The sequence below is a fragment of the Taurulus bubalis genome (assembly GCF_910589615.1).
Source record: "Taurulus bubalis genome assembly, chromosome: 12".
Taxonomy (NCBI): domain Eukaryota; kingdom Metazoa; phylum Chordata; class Actinopteri; order Perciformes; family Cottidae; genus Taurulus; species Taurulus bubalis.
The window spans coordinates 16,214,967-16,228,903 of NC_136600.1; the positions used below are offsets into that span (position 1 = coordinate 16,214,967).

A 13,937-nucleotide genomic window follows, 5' to 3' on the forward strand; every position below is an offset into this window, starting at 1 on the left:
TCATGGAATCCTTGGCCCCATTACCCAGGCAACACACACACACACACACACACACACACACACACACACACACACACACACACACACACACACACACACACACACACACACACACACAGGGGACTGCATCTGTCATTCCCTAATTTATTGAACATTACAAGATGATAGAATTCAGCCTCCTGCTCTCTTCATATTTATTGACACTGAAGAGGAATGTATTGTCAGAAAAGGTTTATACAAACACAAACAAATAGATGAAAAAACATAAACTCTGAATGGGGGAGCCGGACTGGATATTGAGGAAACCTTTCGTAAGGGCAGAGAATGTCAGGTTTGACAAATGACCTTTTAAACATGGAGCAGATGTAGAGAGTCATGTACACTGTGGAAAGAGGGCAGCTCAACTGTCTGTCTTTTAACAGCAAGTGAAAAGATGAGCATCACTGTTAAAATAAAACACATTACTACGAGTTTAAATCAAAATCTGGAACAGACTGAAGTGATTCCTAAATCCAAAGTGAATTTTATTTTAACGGGAAGAAGGTGTAAAAAGCCATTTCGGATGTGTAATAAAGCCACGGAGGAAGAACAAAAAGAGAGGGGGACAGTGTACAGAAGCATTTGAGATGGAGTTAAAGATAGTAGTGTAGAAAAAAAACAGAAACTTAAAAAAAGAAAAAAATGACAAAGACAGAGAGGAAAGGGAGAACAGGACATGAATTACAGGTGTGGAGTTATGCATGCATGACATCACTGGACCCCTCCTCCAGCCCTTGGGAATGGGCACCTTGGAAACGGTCGCTAAGGGAACAGAGTACTGAGCGAGAGAGAAGAGAGAGAGAGAGAGAGAGAGAGAGAGAGAGAGAGAGAGAGAGAGAGAGAGAGAGAGAGAGAGGAAGGATGGACAATATGGTTGGGAAAAAACAAGCGGTAAAAAACAAAAAATCTGATGCAGCACTGAATTCAAGTCATGTGGTCAGGAAAAAAAAGTGAATTCCCTCACAAACCTTCCTAATGTCCCATTAAGCAAATGGGACACCTATGAGTGAAAAACCAGCTCCATCACAACTAAAGCCTGCATTGTCCTCCTCCCCCATATACTGTGACCTTTCATCCACTCCAGTCATTTAGAGAGCGGAGATTTAGTGCAGCACCGATGCAGCGCGATGGTCAAACACGGCCCACGATAGAGAGGCCCAGATGGCCTCTGGTCTACGGTTCAACACACGGAGAACTATTGATGGAAAAACATGTTGATGGACAAAGAGAAGCTGGGACAGTGAGATGTTGGCTGTTAATGTACATGGGTGATTGAAGGTCATTTCAACCAAGAAGCTAGAAGCTCTGTAAGTGGATTGAGAAACTGTAGTTAGCACACAACACCCACTTTGGTCTTTTGAGGCGTTGGAGTAATGAACACACAAGCCCGACCCCACAGGAAAGAATCTTTGTGCCATTCTGACCTCAGCAAACTCTCAGCATCCCTGCAGACGATGCAGTGTCCACACTCTCAGCTGCTGAGTGGATGCACTTTGTCTACCTCTGTCCTCTCTTTTGATCAGTAAACAAGTCAGCTTCCAACTGTACCGCCCGATCAACATTTCTGCATACTCTCACCACATCAAATGGCTCCAGCCACAACAAAAACAAAATATATTTTGCATCACCACAGAGTTGCAGAGTGTATGCACATAGCAAACACCTACATCTAGCATGAGCAGTATCATATACATATCAAAGGCTTTGATGTGGTATGTAATATAGATTTCGTATGTATGCATAATACCAGTGATCAATATCTACTGCTGAATAAAACATGCTGCTGGCTTTTGACGGGCCGATTTGAAATGGAGATGCTATGCTAATACCAAAGGCTTCACTGAGATTGGCCCTGAACCCTCCTCATACCAGAAGTTCACATTTAGATGCTCTCACCTGCACTCTCCATAATGCATGAGCTGCCTGAATATATATCACCCACTGCACAGCTCTCTCTCTCACACACACACACTTCTACATGCACAACAATGCAGAGACAGACCAGTGTGTGCACAATGACTGGGGCTTATAACACGACATAGCCACACACCTAAATGATGGCACACACACACACACACACACTCATGCAGTCCACCACAGCTGCAAACAAAACTACCTGAAGACGCAGACTACGATGTAAGAATCTGATAACGTACATTCTGAAAAGACAGAAATACAGCAAGAAAAAATGACGGCCTATTTGGAAAAAAAGAAAAGAAAACTTTGCTGTGATTTTAAAGTAGTGTTTGGCACCCTTAAATATTTTCTCTATATACTGACAGAATTTCGCAGACATAAGAACAACATAACTGTTTTAAAAAGCTTTGATTGCTATGGAACATGTTGCAGCCACATCCAGTAAAAGCAGAAAAAAAACACACTGTTTTTCTTCTTTGATCAAGTGCTGTGAGACACACAGACAGTGCTTAATCAAAACACTGGTAAGCCATCCTGAACTTCAGGCTTACAGCAGCAGGAAACAGGGTCAGGGTTGCAGAACAACTCAGTGTGAATGTGTGTGAACTGGTCTGGAGTTTGTGTGTGTGTGTGTGTGTGTGTGTGTGTGTGTGTGTGTGTGTGTGTGTGTGTGTGTGTGTGTGTGTGTGTGTGTGTGTGTGTGTGCGTGTGTGTGTGTGTGTGTGTGTGTGTGTGTGTGTGTGCGTGTGTGCATGCGTGTGTGCATGCGTGTGTGTGGGTCTGCTGTTTGTTTGTGAGAGACCATGTCAGTGGTGTTTGCTTGCTGCCAATTAACACACACACACAGTTTTTGAAAGGTAGAGCAAGCCGAAGCGAGGAATAAGGAGTGGAAAGTTAGAAAAGTAAAGCCAGTGGAAGCGTCGATATTACAGCAGGGAGCAGAACAGCTGGGCAGATAATGTTTTACTTTACATTACATTCTTATGATAGCCAGCAGTAAATATGCATTTATAGGGTAGTATGTCTGTTTTAAAAGACAACTGAATTTACTCAGTGCTTCCATCTCTCTGTGTCTCTAACCCGGCTGGTGTCTTTAACCTTGGCCTCTGGTGCTTCTGCCTAACGCAATAAAGACACCCCTCCTCCCCTTTACCTCTCCCTCCCTCTCTCTCCCTCTCTTTCCCTCTCTCTCTCTTTTCGTCCTCCTCCTCTCTGTCTCTCTCTGTCCCCCCGGCACCACTGTTGTCCACTGTTCCACTCATTCATAGTAAACACTATTGATTTTCAGCAGGGAAAATAAAAAAAGGCCATGAATTTTAATGCCCCTATCTGTCCCCTTCTCCATCTCTTCCTATCCCCCCTGCCTCTCCCTCCCCTTCACCCCCACCACCTCAGCCCCTTCTTTCCTGAGGGGAGGATAAAGAGATGGGGATCATATATGTGTGTGTGCGCCGTATGTGTGAGTGTAAGGTGGTGGTATACGGGGAGGGGGGTTGCATTTCTCATTTCCCAGCTGTGCCTCTCTCACACAACTGCTCCCTCCTCTCTCCTCCTCCTCCTCCTCCCCATCCTGTCCTTCTCTCCTCCTCTGTTCTTCTCCTCGTCCCTCTGTCGCTCCACTCTCCTCTTCACACCGACTTCGACTCTGGGGAGTGGAAGCAAACGAAGCTCTCGCACAGATAGAGGCTGTCCCATTCTGCGGCCGTACCAGCACTTAAACAATCACATGCTCAGACGCCGCAAGATATACAACCGCTCCTCGGTCAAAACCACACACAGGCAAGACAAACACATATATAAATGATCTTATTTAAACTCACATAAACACACACAGGCACTATTAGACACAAGGCATTCATTGTCACTACATTTCTGCAGCGTTGGAGTCAAGTATTCAAATTTCCTTCCATTTTACTCTCTTCCTTTTTCCTTCCAATGACTTCCTGCTCTATCCTCGCTCTCGCCCCTCTGTCTCGTTGCCTTCGTCTACCTTCGAACACCCCTCCCTGTTTTTTCTTTTCTCTACCTCCCTTGCCAGGCCTCTCTCTCTCTCCCTCTTCTACTCTGTGTATTGATTTTGCTATAAGCGGTGTCCCGGTTGCGACAGGTTAGCGCAGACAGACAAAGGCAGACTTCATCAACCAGCGTTAAACACAGAAGCCACGTCCTCAATAATCACTCCATCACACAAAAGACGACGAGAGAGCGGGAGAAGAGTGAGTGGAGAGGAGCATGCAGAGAGTATTGACAACTAGCGGGGAGAATAACGGGAGGAGAAAAAAGGGATGTATTTTCAAGGTTGTCTTTTTGTTTCCCTCAAATTGTAGAAAATGCAGGGAAATATTCCACCGCCTGGATTAGACACCGGAAGGTTCATGCATACACACATGAAGAAACAAATCATGGTTCAGTTCCTCCCTGTTGCATTTGTTCTTTTCTCTGATGAGCACCCTTAATGTATGAAAACTTGCATTTGGCACATGCATAAGTTTGAGGTATGCGCCATGTTCAGTGCAACACCGGCTCCAATTAGTACCTTCTTGAATATTTGGTTCATTCCAAATGAGGAATTTTCTTCTATTAACCTCATTAGAACTGTGTGTGTGTGTGTGTGTGTGTGTGTGTGTGTGTGTGTGTGTGTGTGTGTGTGTGTGTGTGTACGCAGACAGTTTTCATCTCCACTTAATCTCCCGCTCCTAATTCAGAGTGTACATTGAGCCGCCTAATAGGATGTGACTGGAGCGCCTGCTGCAGCGCTAGCTAGCTAGCCGCTAATGAGAGAGCCGCCACAGCCGGAGAATCAAAGCGCTTCATCAGCACTCCTAATTACTGTAAACCTCATTGGCTGGCCGGAGAGCAACATCTGCTCTCGCTAACAAAGTATATCCAAATATAACGCGGGCCCGGCCTGGTGTGTCCAAGAATCAGAGCGCACGCTGCTACCACACCCTGTGATTTCATTGTTCTCGTCTGTGTTGCAATTGTAATGACAGCAGAGGGGGGTTTGTTTGTCCAGGTTGAAAACCAAGTTTAGACAGTAACGCCAATCAATACACATTTTTCCCATTAACTGTGGTTACAGAGGGCTGTTGCAAAGCTCCTCTGTGATGTTCTATAACATACTGAGGTCTGGGGGTGTTAATGTTGCCCATCTATGAAGCAGCAGGTGTGTGGACAGCAGGTTTCCATGTAGCTCTGTCTGTTTGCCCGCTCACCCCCTCTCTACCTCTGATCAAAGCACTTCCTTTCAAACCCCCCCACCACCACCACCTTCTGCTGTTCCTCTCTTCCTCCTCCACCTCCCCTGGCCTCACCCCCCCATCATAATTTGACTGATGATTACACTTGTCACTCAAGGCAGCATGTGGCCAATTAGGAAGAGGGGGTGAGGGGAGGGACGAGGGGAGCTTGTGATGATGGGGGTGGGCGGCAGGAGATTTGGGTTAAAACTTTTCATCACTTGTTCCACTCAGGTAGCCTTTTCAGCTCTTAGCGGTGGGAGAAACAAATATTTATTTCTGTTCAATTTTCCTTAAGAGAGTCAAGAAATGTCCGAGAGCAGCTCTTTCTTTTCCTCTTGCCGACGCTCCGGCCTTGTCTCACACTCTCATGGCCACTTCACTATCTCTCCATGTTCCAGGGTAATCACAGACTCATTTAAAGTCACTTTTGTACACTACCTCTGACTGGTGGTTAAGAGTGCGACCGCAGACTAGGCTTTTATGGGCCTTAATGTGTCCTACAGACACTTTGGCAACCAGGCTGCTGCTGTCGAAGATGCGGGTAGAGAGAGAGAGAGAGCGGGGGTGGGAGAGAGAGAGGAGAGGACATATGAGGCCAACATCCATGGCGACTTAACCAGGCTGAAAAAAGGGGGAACGAAAGAAGATGAAAGAGGAGGGAGGGAGAGGGATGTGCACGACAAAATGGACAGAACATGGGAGCGTCAAAAGAAACGGGAGAGAGAGGTCACTTAGTCACTCCTTCGGCACCCCCACTCTGCGCCTCCTCTCTCGTCCCCTTTACAAGCAGACAAAGGGACAGAGGGGTGCAGCCCTTGTACAGGAGAGGGAGGGGTTTACCCCGCCCCCCCACCTTCTTTCTGCCCCCTAATATTTATAGACGACCAGTGAATATTGTTGGTAATGGTATGGATAGACACCGGAAGAAAGGGAGTTGATAGAAACATACTGGAGGTGTATCAAAATCTAAAATGTTGATTTTTTATTCAAAACTATATCTATTGAGATATGTCTTTTGAAAGTTAATCAACAGATTATTTTTTTTAACAATGTAGAATTTGTATTTGTTTTCACACGCAATGAGAAAAAGAGTGGGACCATGCACTTGTAAAAGAAAGGCAAAGTAAGAGAGATCACACAAGAGAATGAGAGGGAGAAGAGGTGGTGGAGTACAACAGATTAATTTCCGAACAGAGCGCTACTGCCGAGAGAAGGACAGAGAGAAGGATAGAGGGGATAAAGAAAAGGGAAAACACAATAGAAGAGAGGAGGGAGATTAAACATGCATTCATCTCTCTCTGAGAGCTCCTTTTGGAGAGTCTTCGTTGTGTATGTGTGTGTGAGCTGAGCGTGTGTGCACTCCAGAGGGAGCATTTGCTATGATGTGACATTGCTTATAGCAGACATGTTCGCTGCCTCCGCCTCAAAACCCGATCGGTAAGCACTCTCGTCCACCCATACTCTGAAGGACAGCAGTGGAACCTCAAAGGTTAATAGGACTCCTTCATTACCATAAATCTTATCAGCTAAATGAAATGGAGAGAAGGACCTCTGATTTAGTCGTTCGCTCTGGTGGGCTAAGGGGGGACACCCAATCAAACCCCTGGATTTTATTGGTCTTTTTTATTATCTAAATGTACCGGCACATGAGCAGGGTGGCAAAGGTTACAGCCTGCGGCAATCAACAACAAAAAAGACAGCGGCGGGCAAAAAAAACATTGTTGGTGTATTTATGAGAACACAGTCATCTCAGCAAATAGACTGTCCAACCCTTGCATGTTTTGTCACAAGGAAACGCATCAAGCTTTTCTCTCTCTCTGACCAGAGAAATGTAGGGAGTCTGCCGCTGCGCTTTTGCACCGACGTTTGAATAAATCAGTCAATCTTGGTTGTGAAAGCACTAAAGTCAGATAATCAAGAGTTCAATTTGGTCAGCGGGAGCTCAAAGGCTTGTTTTGACTGCCTGGTCTGACGTGGGTGATTGGCGGCATGTGGCGAAGCCCACTCCAACCCTGATCACAGCCAGGCCACCACTGACCGAGTGCCCAGGCACACACTACAGTACTACAGGGCGTCCCCCGTGTAGAGGTCAAGTATGCTTGAATTCTCCGTACATACGTCATCTGTATGCTATTGAAAGAGAGAGAGGGAGAGGCAACGAGAAACACAGAAAGAGGTAGAAATCAATACCTAGAATGGAGTCAGGTGGTTTGTATGTGTTTATTCCCGCTGATGTGTTGATTAATTGCACGTGCGCACACCCACGCATGCACACGCATACACTCCATCTATCCCTCTGTATGTGTGTGTGTGTCTGTGTGTGTGTGTGTGTGTGTGTGTGTGTGTGTGTGTGTGTGTTCTCCAGGTGATAGGTCTGATTAAGTGGCCTGCTCACCCGGCCTCTGATTAGGACTAATGCTGGGCTGTATTTCACTGGACACAGTGACCAAGTGCACAAAATGATTCCTCTGAGTGTGAGTCCATGTATGTGTGCATATGTGAATCAAATGGTATACCGATAGTGTGTCGCAAACACATTCAAGAATAAGCTCTTTAGATGAATATGTTTGCATGATTTTATGACTGTGTATGCTCTGAATGTCTTGGAGAATGCATATGTAAAAGCACATGGGTAAAGGTCACAGATTGGTGAGAGTGTGGTTGTGTTAGCGTGTTTATGTGTGTGTGTGGTAATGGTTATTAATACGCTAATGGCTGGTGAGGATGTACTGTATATGTGTGTGTGTGTCCGGGTCCGTGTTCCCTGGGAGAAACTCAATACCACTCACTGTTGCTAATGAGCTTTGGGACCTCATCAGCATTAATACTACATTAGCCTCAACCAACCCACACATACACACACTATATATATATATATATATATATATATATATATATATATATATATATATATATATATATATATATATATAAATACAACCTACTGGCGCATATGCACACCTGTGCAAATCCATAGAAAAGGTAAACAGTTAATAGGATTAAAAGGAATTCATAACATTGCAGTGTTATTACTACACACATGGATTTGTGTGGATTAATCCAAAACCGTGTAACAGGTTTAATTCCCAAATGTATCAATTTAAACAGAGTATTGTCACCGTGAGTACATAACTACATGAGCAGGTGATTACATGCTCAGAAATTATGCCATAATGTCATAAACAAGCCTTTTTCTGCTGCCAGATGATTTTTTAGTAATAACCTATGATTACTTTTAATAATTTCCTTGGAGCAGGATTTCAAATGCTGTTAGTCTCATTGCATTAATGCATCAGTTACACATAAGATGTCATTGCTGCAGCTGCTTTGGCCCTGTCACGTTGTCAAACTGTGTCTGGGACATCTACGTGAGCCTAATATAGGTAAATAGCCGCACCAATAGCCCATTAGCTCCTGAGGCATTCTGCCATCAGCCTGCTGCATTTAGGACCCCTTGGCTGGCTCATATACTGCAATCTAATTCTACCAGAGGGAGACGAGAGGAGGGAGAGAGAATCGTATTGTGACGGAGAGTAAGGGGGAGTGGGAGGGAATGGGAGAGGAAGAGGAGAGAGAGGGCTACAGAGAAGGAGAGAGGTAGCTTAATGCAATAAAGCATGTAGTATTGACATCTTTCTTGTGTCTATTGATTCCCCATTATGTTGCTAACAAACCCAGGTTGACATTTTGTCATTTGCAATCATGTTAACACTGCGACTTGCACGCTCCCCTCCACAACCCGATCTATACCTACACACACTAGTTTGCACGTGTGCTCATGCTTGTGCACACACACATACGCACTCTCTCTCTCTCTTTCTCAGACAGACGCAGAGCAAATGGGTAAGCACATGCACGGTCCCACATCAACCCACGAAGACCTCCATAAACATGTAGAAATGTCTTGAAAGTAGCCAGGAAGCACGGACTCAGAACTGGAGACACCGTGATTAATGGATTTAGACTGAACATTTTATTGTGAGAAATAAAAACATCCGAATCCAAGATGATCAGGAAAGTTATGAGAAATACAAATATCAATAAGTTTACGCTTAATGTCACTCTGTCTGATATTCAGAGACAGAAACGAAGCGAGTCTAAAATCTGAGGGGTGAGCGTGAGAGAGAGTTGGACGGTATATTGCAGGAGATGGTGGTTAATGGTGTGTGACAGAAGGTGCATAGCTGAGATGAACTGAATCTAGGTGTTTGTGTAAGTGTAGGTGAGTGCGCGAGAGAGAGAAAAAAGCAGTCACCTTGATGCCCCATCATATCATATCATATCAAGCCCTGCGTCGTGTGGGAGACCTGTGGTTCCTCCTCTATGTCCCATTAAACTTTCATACACCAGTTAATGCTGATGGCTTCACGAACCACTTTACTACACGTACACACACACAGTTCACTATAGCAATGGCCCTGACCTGTACCTTCACAGACACAGTGCCATTAAAAATAGAACAAAACCTGGATCAGTTAGAACAGCTCGCCATCCAGGTGGAAAACGGTCTAACATCTTCAGTTTATGCTATATGATGGTCCGTCTGTTTCATGACGATGTGCCTGTGTGTGTGAGCCCCCACAGGGGTTGGGCATGAATGCTTGAGGCCTGTTGTAACATGAAAGAGAATGAAAACACAGGGGGCAGAGAAGGGTCAGGTGGGGCTAAATCAAACCTTCCTGCTGTGACCTCTGACTCCGTACAAAGCCTCAACTCAAAAGGAGTCAAGGAGCTGCTACCAGTCAAAGAAACAAGTTAACTGAGAGCTTGAATCAAAAGCCCCCAAAAACGTGTGTGAGTGTGTGCGTGTGTGTGAGGGGTGGTATTAACATTTTCTGTGTGAGCTATCAGTGGAGGTTGGGAGGCACAAATTAGAGCTCAAGAGCACTAAACCAGACAAGTCACTGAAGACACTTCCGTGGTGTGTCTTAGGATTTCTGTGAGTAGAAACGACCGCGGGACGCCGTCCCAATGTTGCTTTTCAATGCACAATTCCGACAGCAGCACAGTCCTGTTTCAGGCCTTATTTGTTGAACTGACCCTGCTCCCTTTTTAACAGCAACCCCTCTGAGTTTGAAAAGGACAGCACCTTGTACTGTGTTATCAGAATGGAATGAAATCAGCATAGCATTGTGAATCACTATTATCCCGCCATCTAAGGAATCCAGCAGTACACATCCCATCAGTTTGCCTGCTTATTCAGATGCAGGCCCCGGCCCGGGACACTGCAACATAATGGCTCATCTGTGGTTTACTCTCACCTCTCAAGCTCAAACTGGGTTTTCCCTCTTCCTCCTCGTTTTTCACTCTGTCATCTACTCTTATTCTCACCCACTTCTCCCTCTCTCTTTCCACTTTTTTTTTTTTTATCTCATTCTGACATTCGCCATTTTTCAACGTGCGGAGCGCGAAAACTCCTCCTCCCCCGGTCCCCGCTCCTTCCCCTCATCCTCCCTCCAACCCCTCTCCCTTCATTTCTGTGTATCTCTGGAGATATGGTAGGTTACAGGTCCCTCTCATCCCTCTACGCTCTTTTCCTCTCCCCCTCTATCACCTATCCCTTCATTGCTACATGCTGTGCACTACTGACTGAGTATGTGGAGTAAGGGTGAAGCCTGGCATCTTTGAAATCAAATGTGCTTGAACTGATCTGGAAATGAGAGGGGAGCTGTGTGTGTGTGTGTGTGTGTGTGTGGGGGGGGGGGGGGGGGGGGGGGGCTGGCCCTTTAAGAGCCCATCCATCGGATAAGGTGCACACCAGCCACATTTACACCATTACACACTGATACGCAAGTTACTGTATGTATATGCTTTGGTGAATTTAACCCCTATGGGCCTATGTACTCTGCAGCCCTGCAGTGTGCGCAGAAACACACTAGCCAGCACATCCTTCCCTCTCCAAAGAGGTAGTTGGGGTAAAGAGCCGAGCAGCTGTTGCATGTCTGAAAAACAGTCGAAGCTGGACTGAGCTGGATCTCTCTCACAACGACAGTCAGTGACACACTGAAGCCAGCCTGGCTGCTCCCACCATGCGTCCCTTTATTCCGCTTCAGCGCAGATGAAACACAGACGGCGCCCCAGCCCCAGCCGGCACCCTCCCCCTCCCCGACTCCACACTCCCTCCGCTTTCAACCGTGCAGCAGCCGAGCAGCGATAGGACAGAGAGATGTAGTGACTAAAGAAGTCTATTTCCAGTGGTGTTTACAAAGATGCGAGCCCTGTCCCCTACCAAGCAAACACAAGTCAGAGTAAAAAGCAGCCACCGCGGCGAATCAGAGATGTTCGGCAAGCTAAGAGCCAAGTCACAAATATATTATCAATGAAAAAAACAGTATGAAATAAAACGAATGGATAACTGTGTTGTATTAGATTGTAGATTGTATATCTCTCCTCTCGTACGTTCGTACTCCTCCGTGCACCTACTCTCTCCTTCTATCTCCCCCTCTCCCTGCTTCCACCGGCCCAGGAATCGATCTCCGCAGGATCGATAAGTTGGCATGAATATTCCCTGCCTGCCGAGAGTCTAGTTGGGGAGAGACGGAGGTTCAGGCTCAGGCGCAGGCAGTGGAGGAGAGGGAAAGGACGGGGACGGAGACACGAGAGAAATATAGTTTGAGAAAGGGGCATAGTCGGCGTGGAAATGAAGCAACACACGGGTGGAACAGTGGCGCATCGTTGGACAGCGAAAACGGACATTTTACGCAATTCGTTTTCAATCCGTCGGGACACTCCAGCACGCTCGGGAACGCTTCTTTGATTTGAACAACCGCCCTGCAGGTGTACAGGACTCTGTTTACGCCTTCAAAGGGAGCCGGAGGAGCGTGTGCGCCGGTGTGAGTGGGTGTGTGCGCCGCCAGGTCTTCCCGCTGCAAAGTGCATCGGCACCGAACAAGGCGGGGCGGGTCTGCGCGGCGGAGTCTGACCGACATGGAGGACGTGTAGCGGAGAGAAGAGTAAAAATGTCTTACCGGAGTTGGAGCGGAGAGCCAGAGGAGACTTGAGACGCCAGGCGTTGAGGTCAGGGGCAGTTCTCTGAAACACGAACGGCACCGGCAAGGGAACAAACATGGTCTTCCTCCGGCTTCTTGTTTTGATGCAAATAATCTTACAGAAGTGCTGTAATAAGATCTGTCCTATTGTGAAGCTTCCGTGTCTTCGTCCGTTTCTCTGGTAGACAGCCTTGGAGAAATATTTGGTATGGAGAGCTCACAACGTTCGCCGTTGGGTGCGTACACATGTAGCCCAGCTGCGCCTTTTTATTTACATGTGTGGATGTCGTATGGTGGCCGGCATTAGTTTTGGTGTAAATGTGCATAGAACATATACGTAGAATGGTCCCTTGAGTGCAGCAGTTATCTTACAGTCCAGACTTAACACACAGACGGACAGAGAGCAGATCAGACCTTACTTCTTCAGGCTACAGGAAAAGTTGTGATACAATTACAGGCCTATAGTAGTGGCTTTATAATAAAAGGCTGTGTTTCATCTGCGTCTCTCTGTTACCTTTGCACAGCTAAAGCGTTTTCCTTGAGTAAACATAGAGGCCCGGGAGCTTATTGTATCCTCTCACTCCTCAGCAGTAATGTTTCCTGTAGGTGTGAAACGGCATGAGAACAGTCGCTAGCCTCCTCCTGTAGCATCCCCGACCGGGCTGCGCTTTGGTATTCGCTTTGCTATTTAAAAACAGCACGATAAATTATGATACATAGAAACGGACAAGACAGTGTAAAAGGCCAGCGGAGTTAGAAAGTCTTATTTGGATTTCTGTAGTATTTGGTTTGATCTATTGTATTTGGTCTCTAGCTGCACGCGCTCCTTCTCCTCTCTCCTTCGCATGAAGGCTACATTCATCCGCTCGGGCAAAGCAGCGGATCGCGTCGCGAGCTCATTTAAAACAGCTTCATTAAAGGCTATCATCAACAAATAAATAAACAAGTGCGGGGCAAAGGCTGCACGGACACACACACACACACACACGCACACACGCGCGCGCACACACACTCGCGCGCACACACACACTCAAACACAACACGCGCACTTGGCCCTGACGCTCCTCCTCCCTGGCTCTCTGTCACAAGGCAGTAATTAAAACGCAATCAATCGATAAATAAATAAATAAAGCGAATAAATAAATAATTTAAAACACTAAAACACAAAACAACAGAAATAAGACAGCGTGTAGATTCCCGTTATGGTCTCGCGTTTTACCGGAACACTTGCCTATCTCCGTCCATCCGTCTGTGTGTCTTTTTTGTCTGTCTGTTTGTCCCCGTTATTTTATGGGAACCCCAATAGCTTATTCGACCCGACTCCCTCCAGGATTGTAGCGATCTGCCACTAGGCTGGCCGCAACATTGAGGCGAGAGAGGACCCGCTACTACTCACACATCACCACCCCACCCCCGCACCTCCCTCCTTCCCTCCCTCCCTCCTCCCACCTACCTCCATCTCCCTCGTTTTCACTACCGCTGCAAAAGGTATCCTGTATTGATTTCTGGATTCTTTTTTCCCCCCTCTTAATAATACCGTCTATAATGATGCCCGTGGTGATCAGTGCATTACTACCAGCCTGCTTGGGAAGGGATGAGGACCAGATAAGAGAATCCATGGATACCTATAGGTGCTTAACGCTAATACCAGGATACCCAGCTAACACACAATTAAGTTATCTCATCACTGCTGCTTTTAATAAGCCGTCCGCAGAGGACGATGTATCATTCAGATATAGGAAGGCATGAC

The 13,937-nt window shown here is 46.3% G+C and overlaps 1 protein-coding gene across 1 annotated transcript in view; it reads right to left on the bottom strand.

Moving 5' to 3' along the window:
- Positions 1 to 12,266, bottom strand: part of pou2f2b (POU class 2 homeobox 2b) — a gene marked incomplete at both ends in the record, with an annotated part of 37,441 nt that extends 25,175 nt beyond the window's left edge. Inside the window, one exon of the mRNA XM_079227266.1 lies at positions 12,167 to 12,266. Within this exon, the coding sequence (XP_079083392.1) occupies positions 12,167 to 12,266 (100 nt within the window). The remainder of the gene's footprint in view (positions 1 to 12,166) is intronic.
- Positions 12,267 to 13,937: the final 1,671 nt, after the last annotated feature.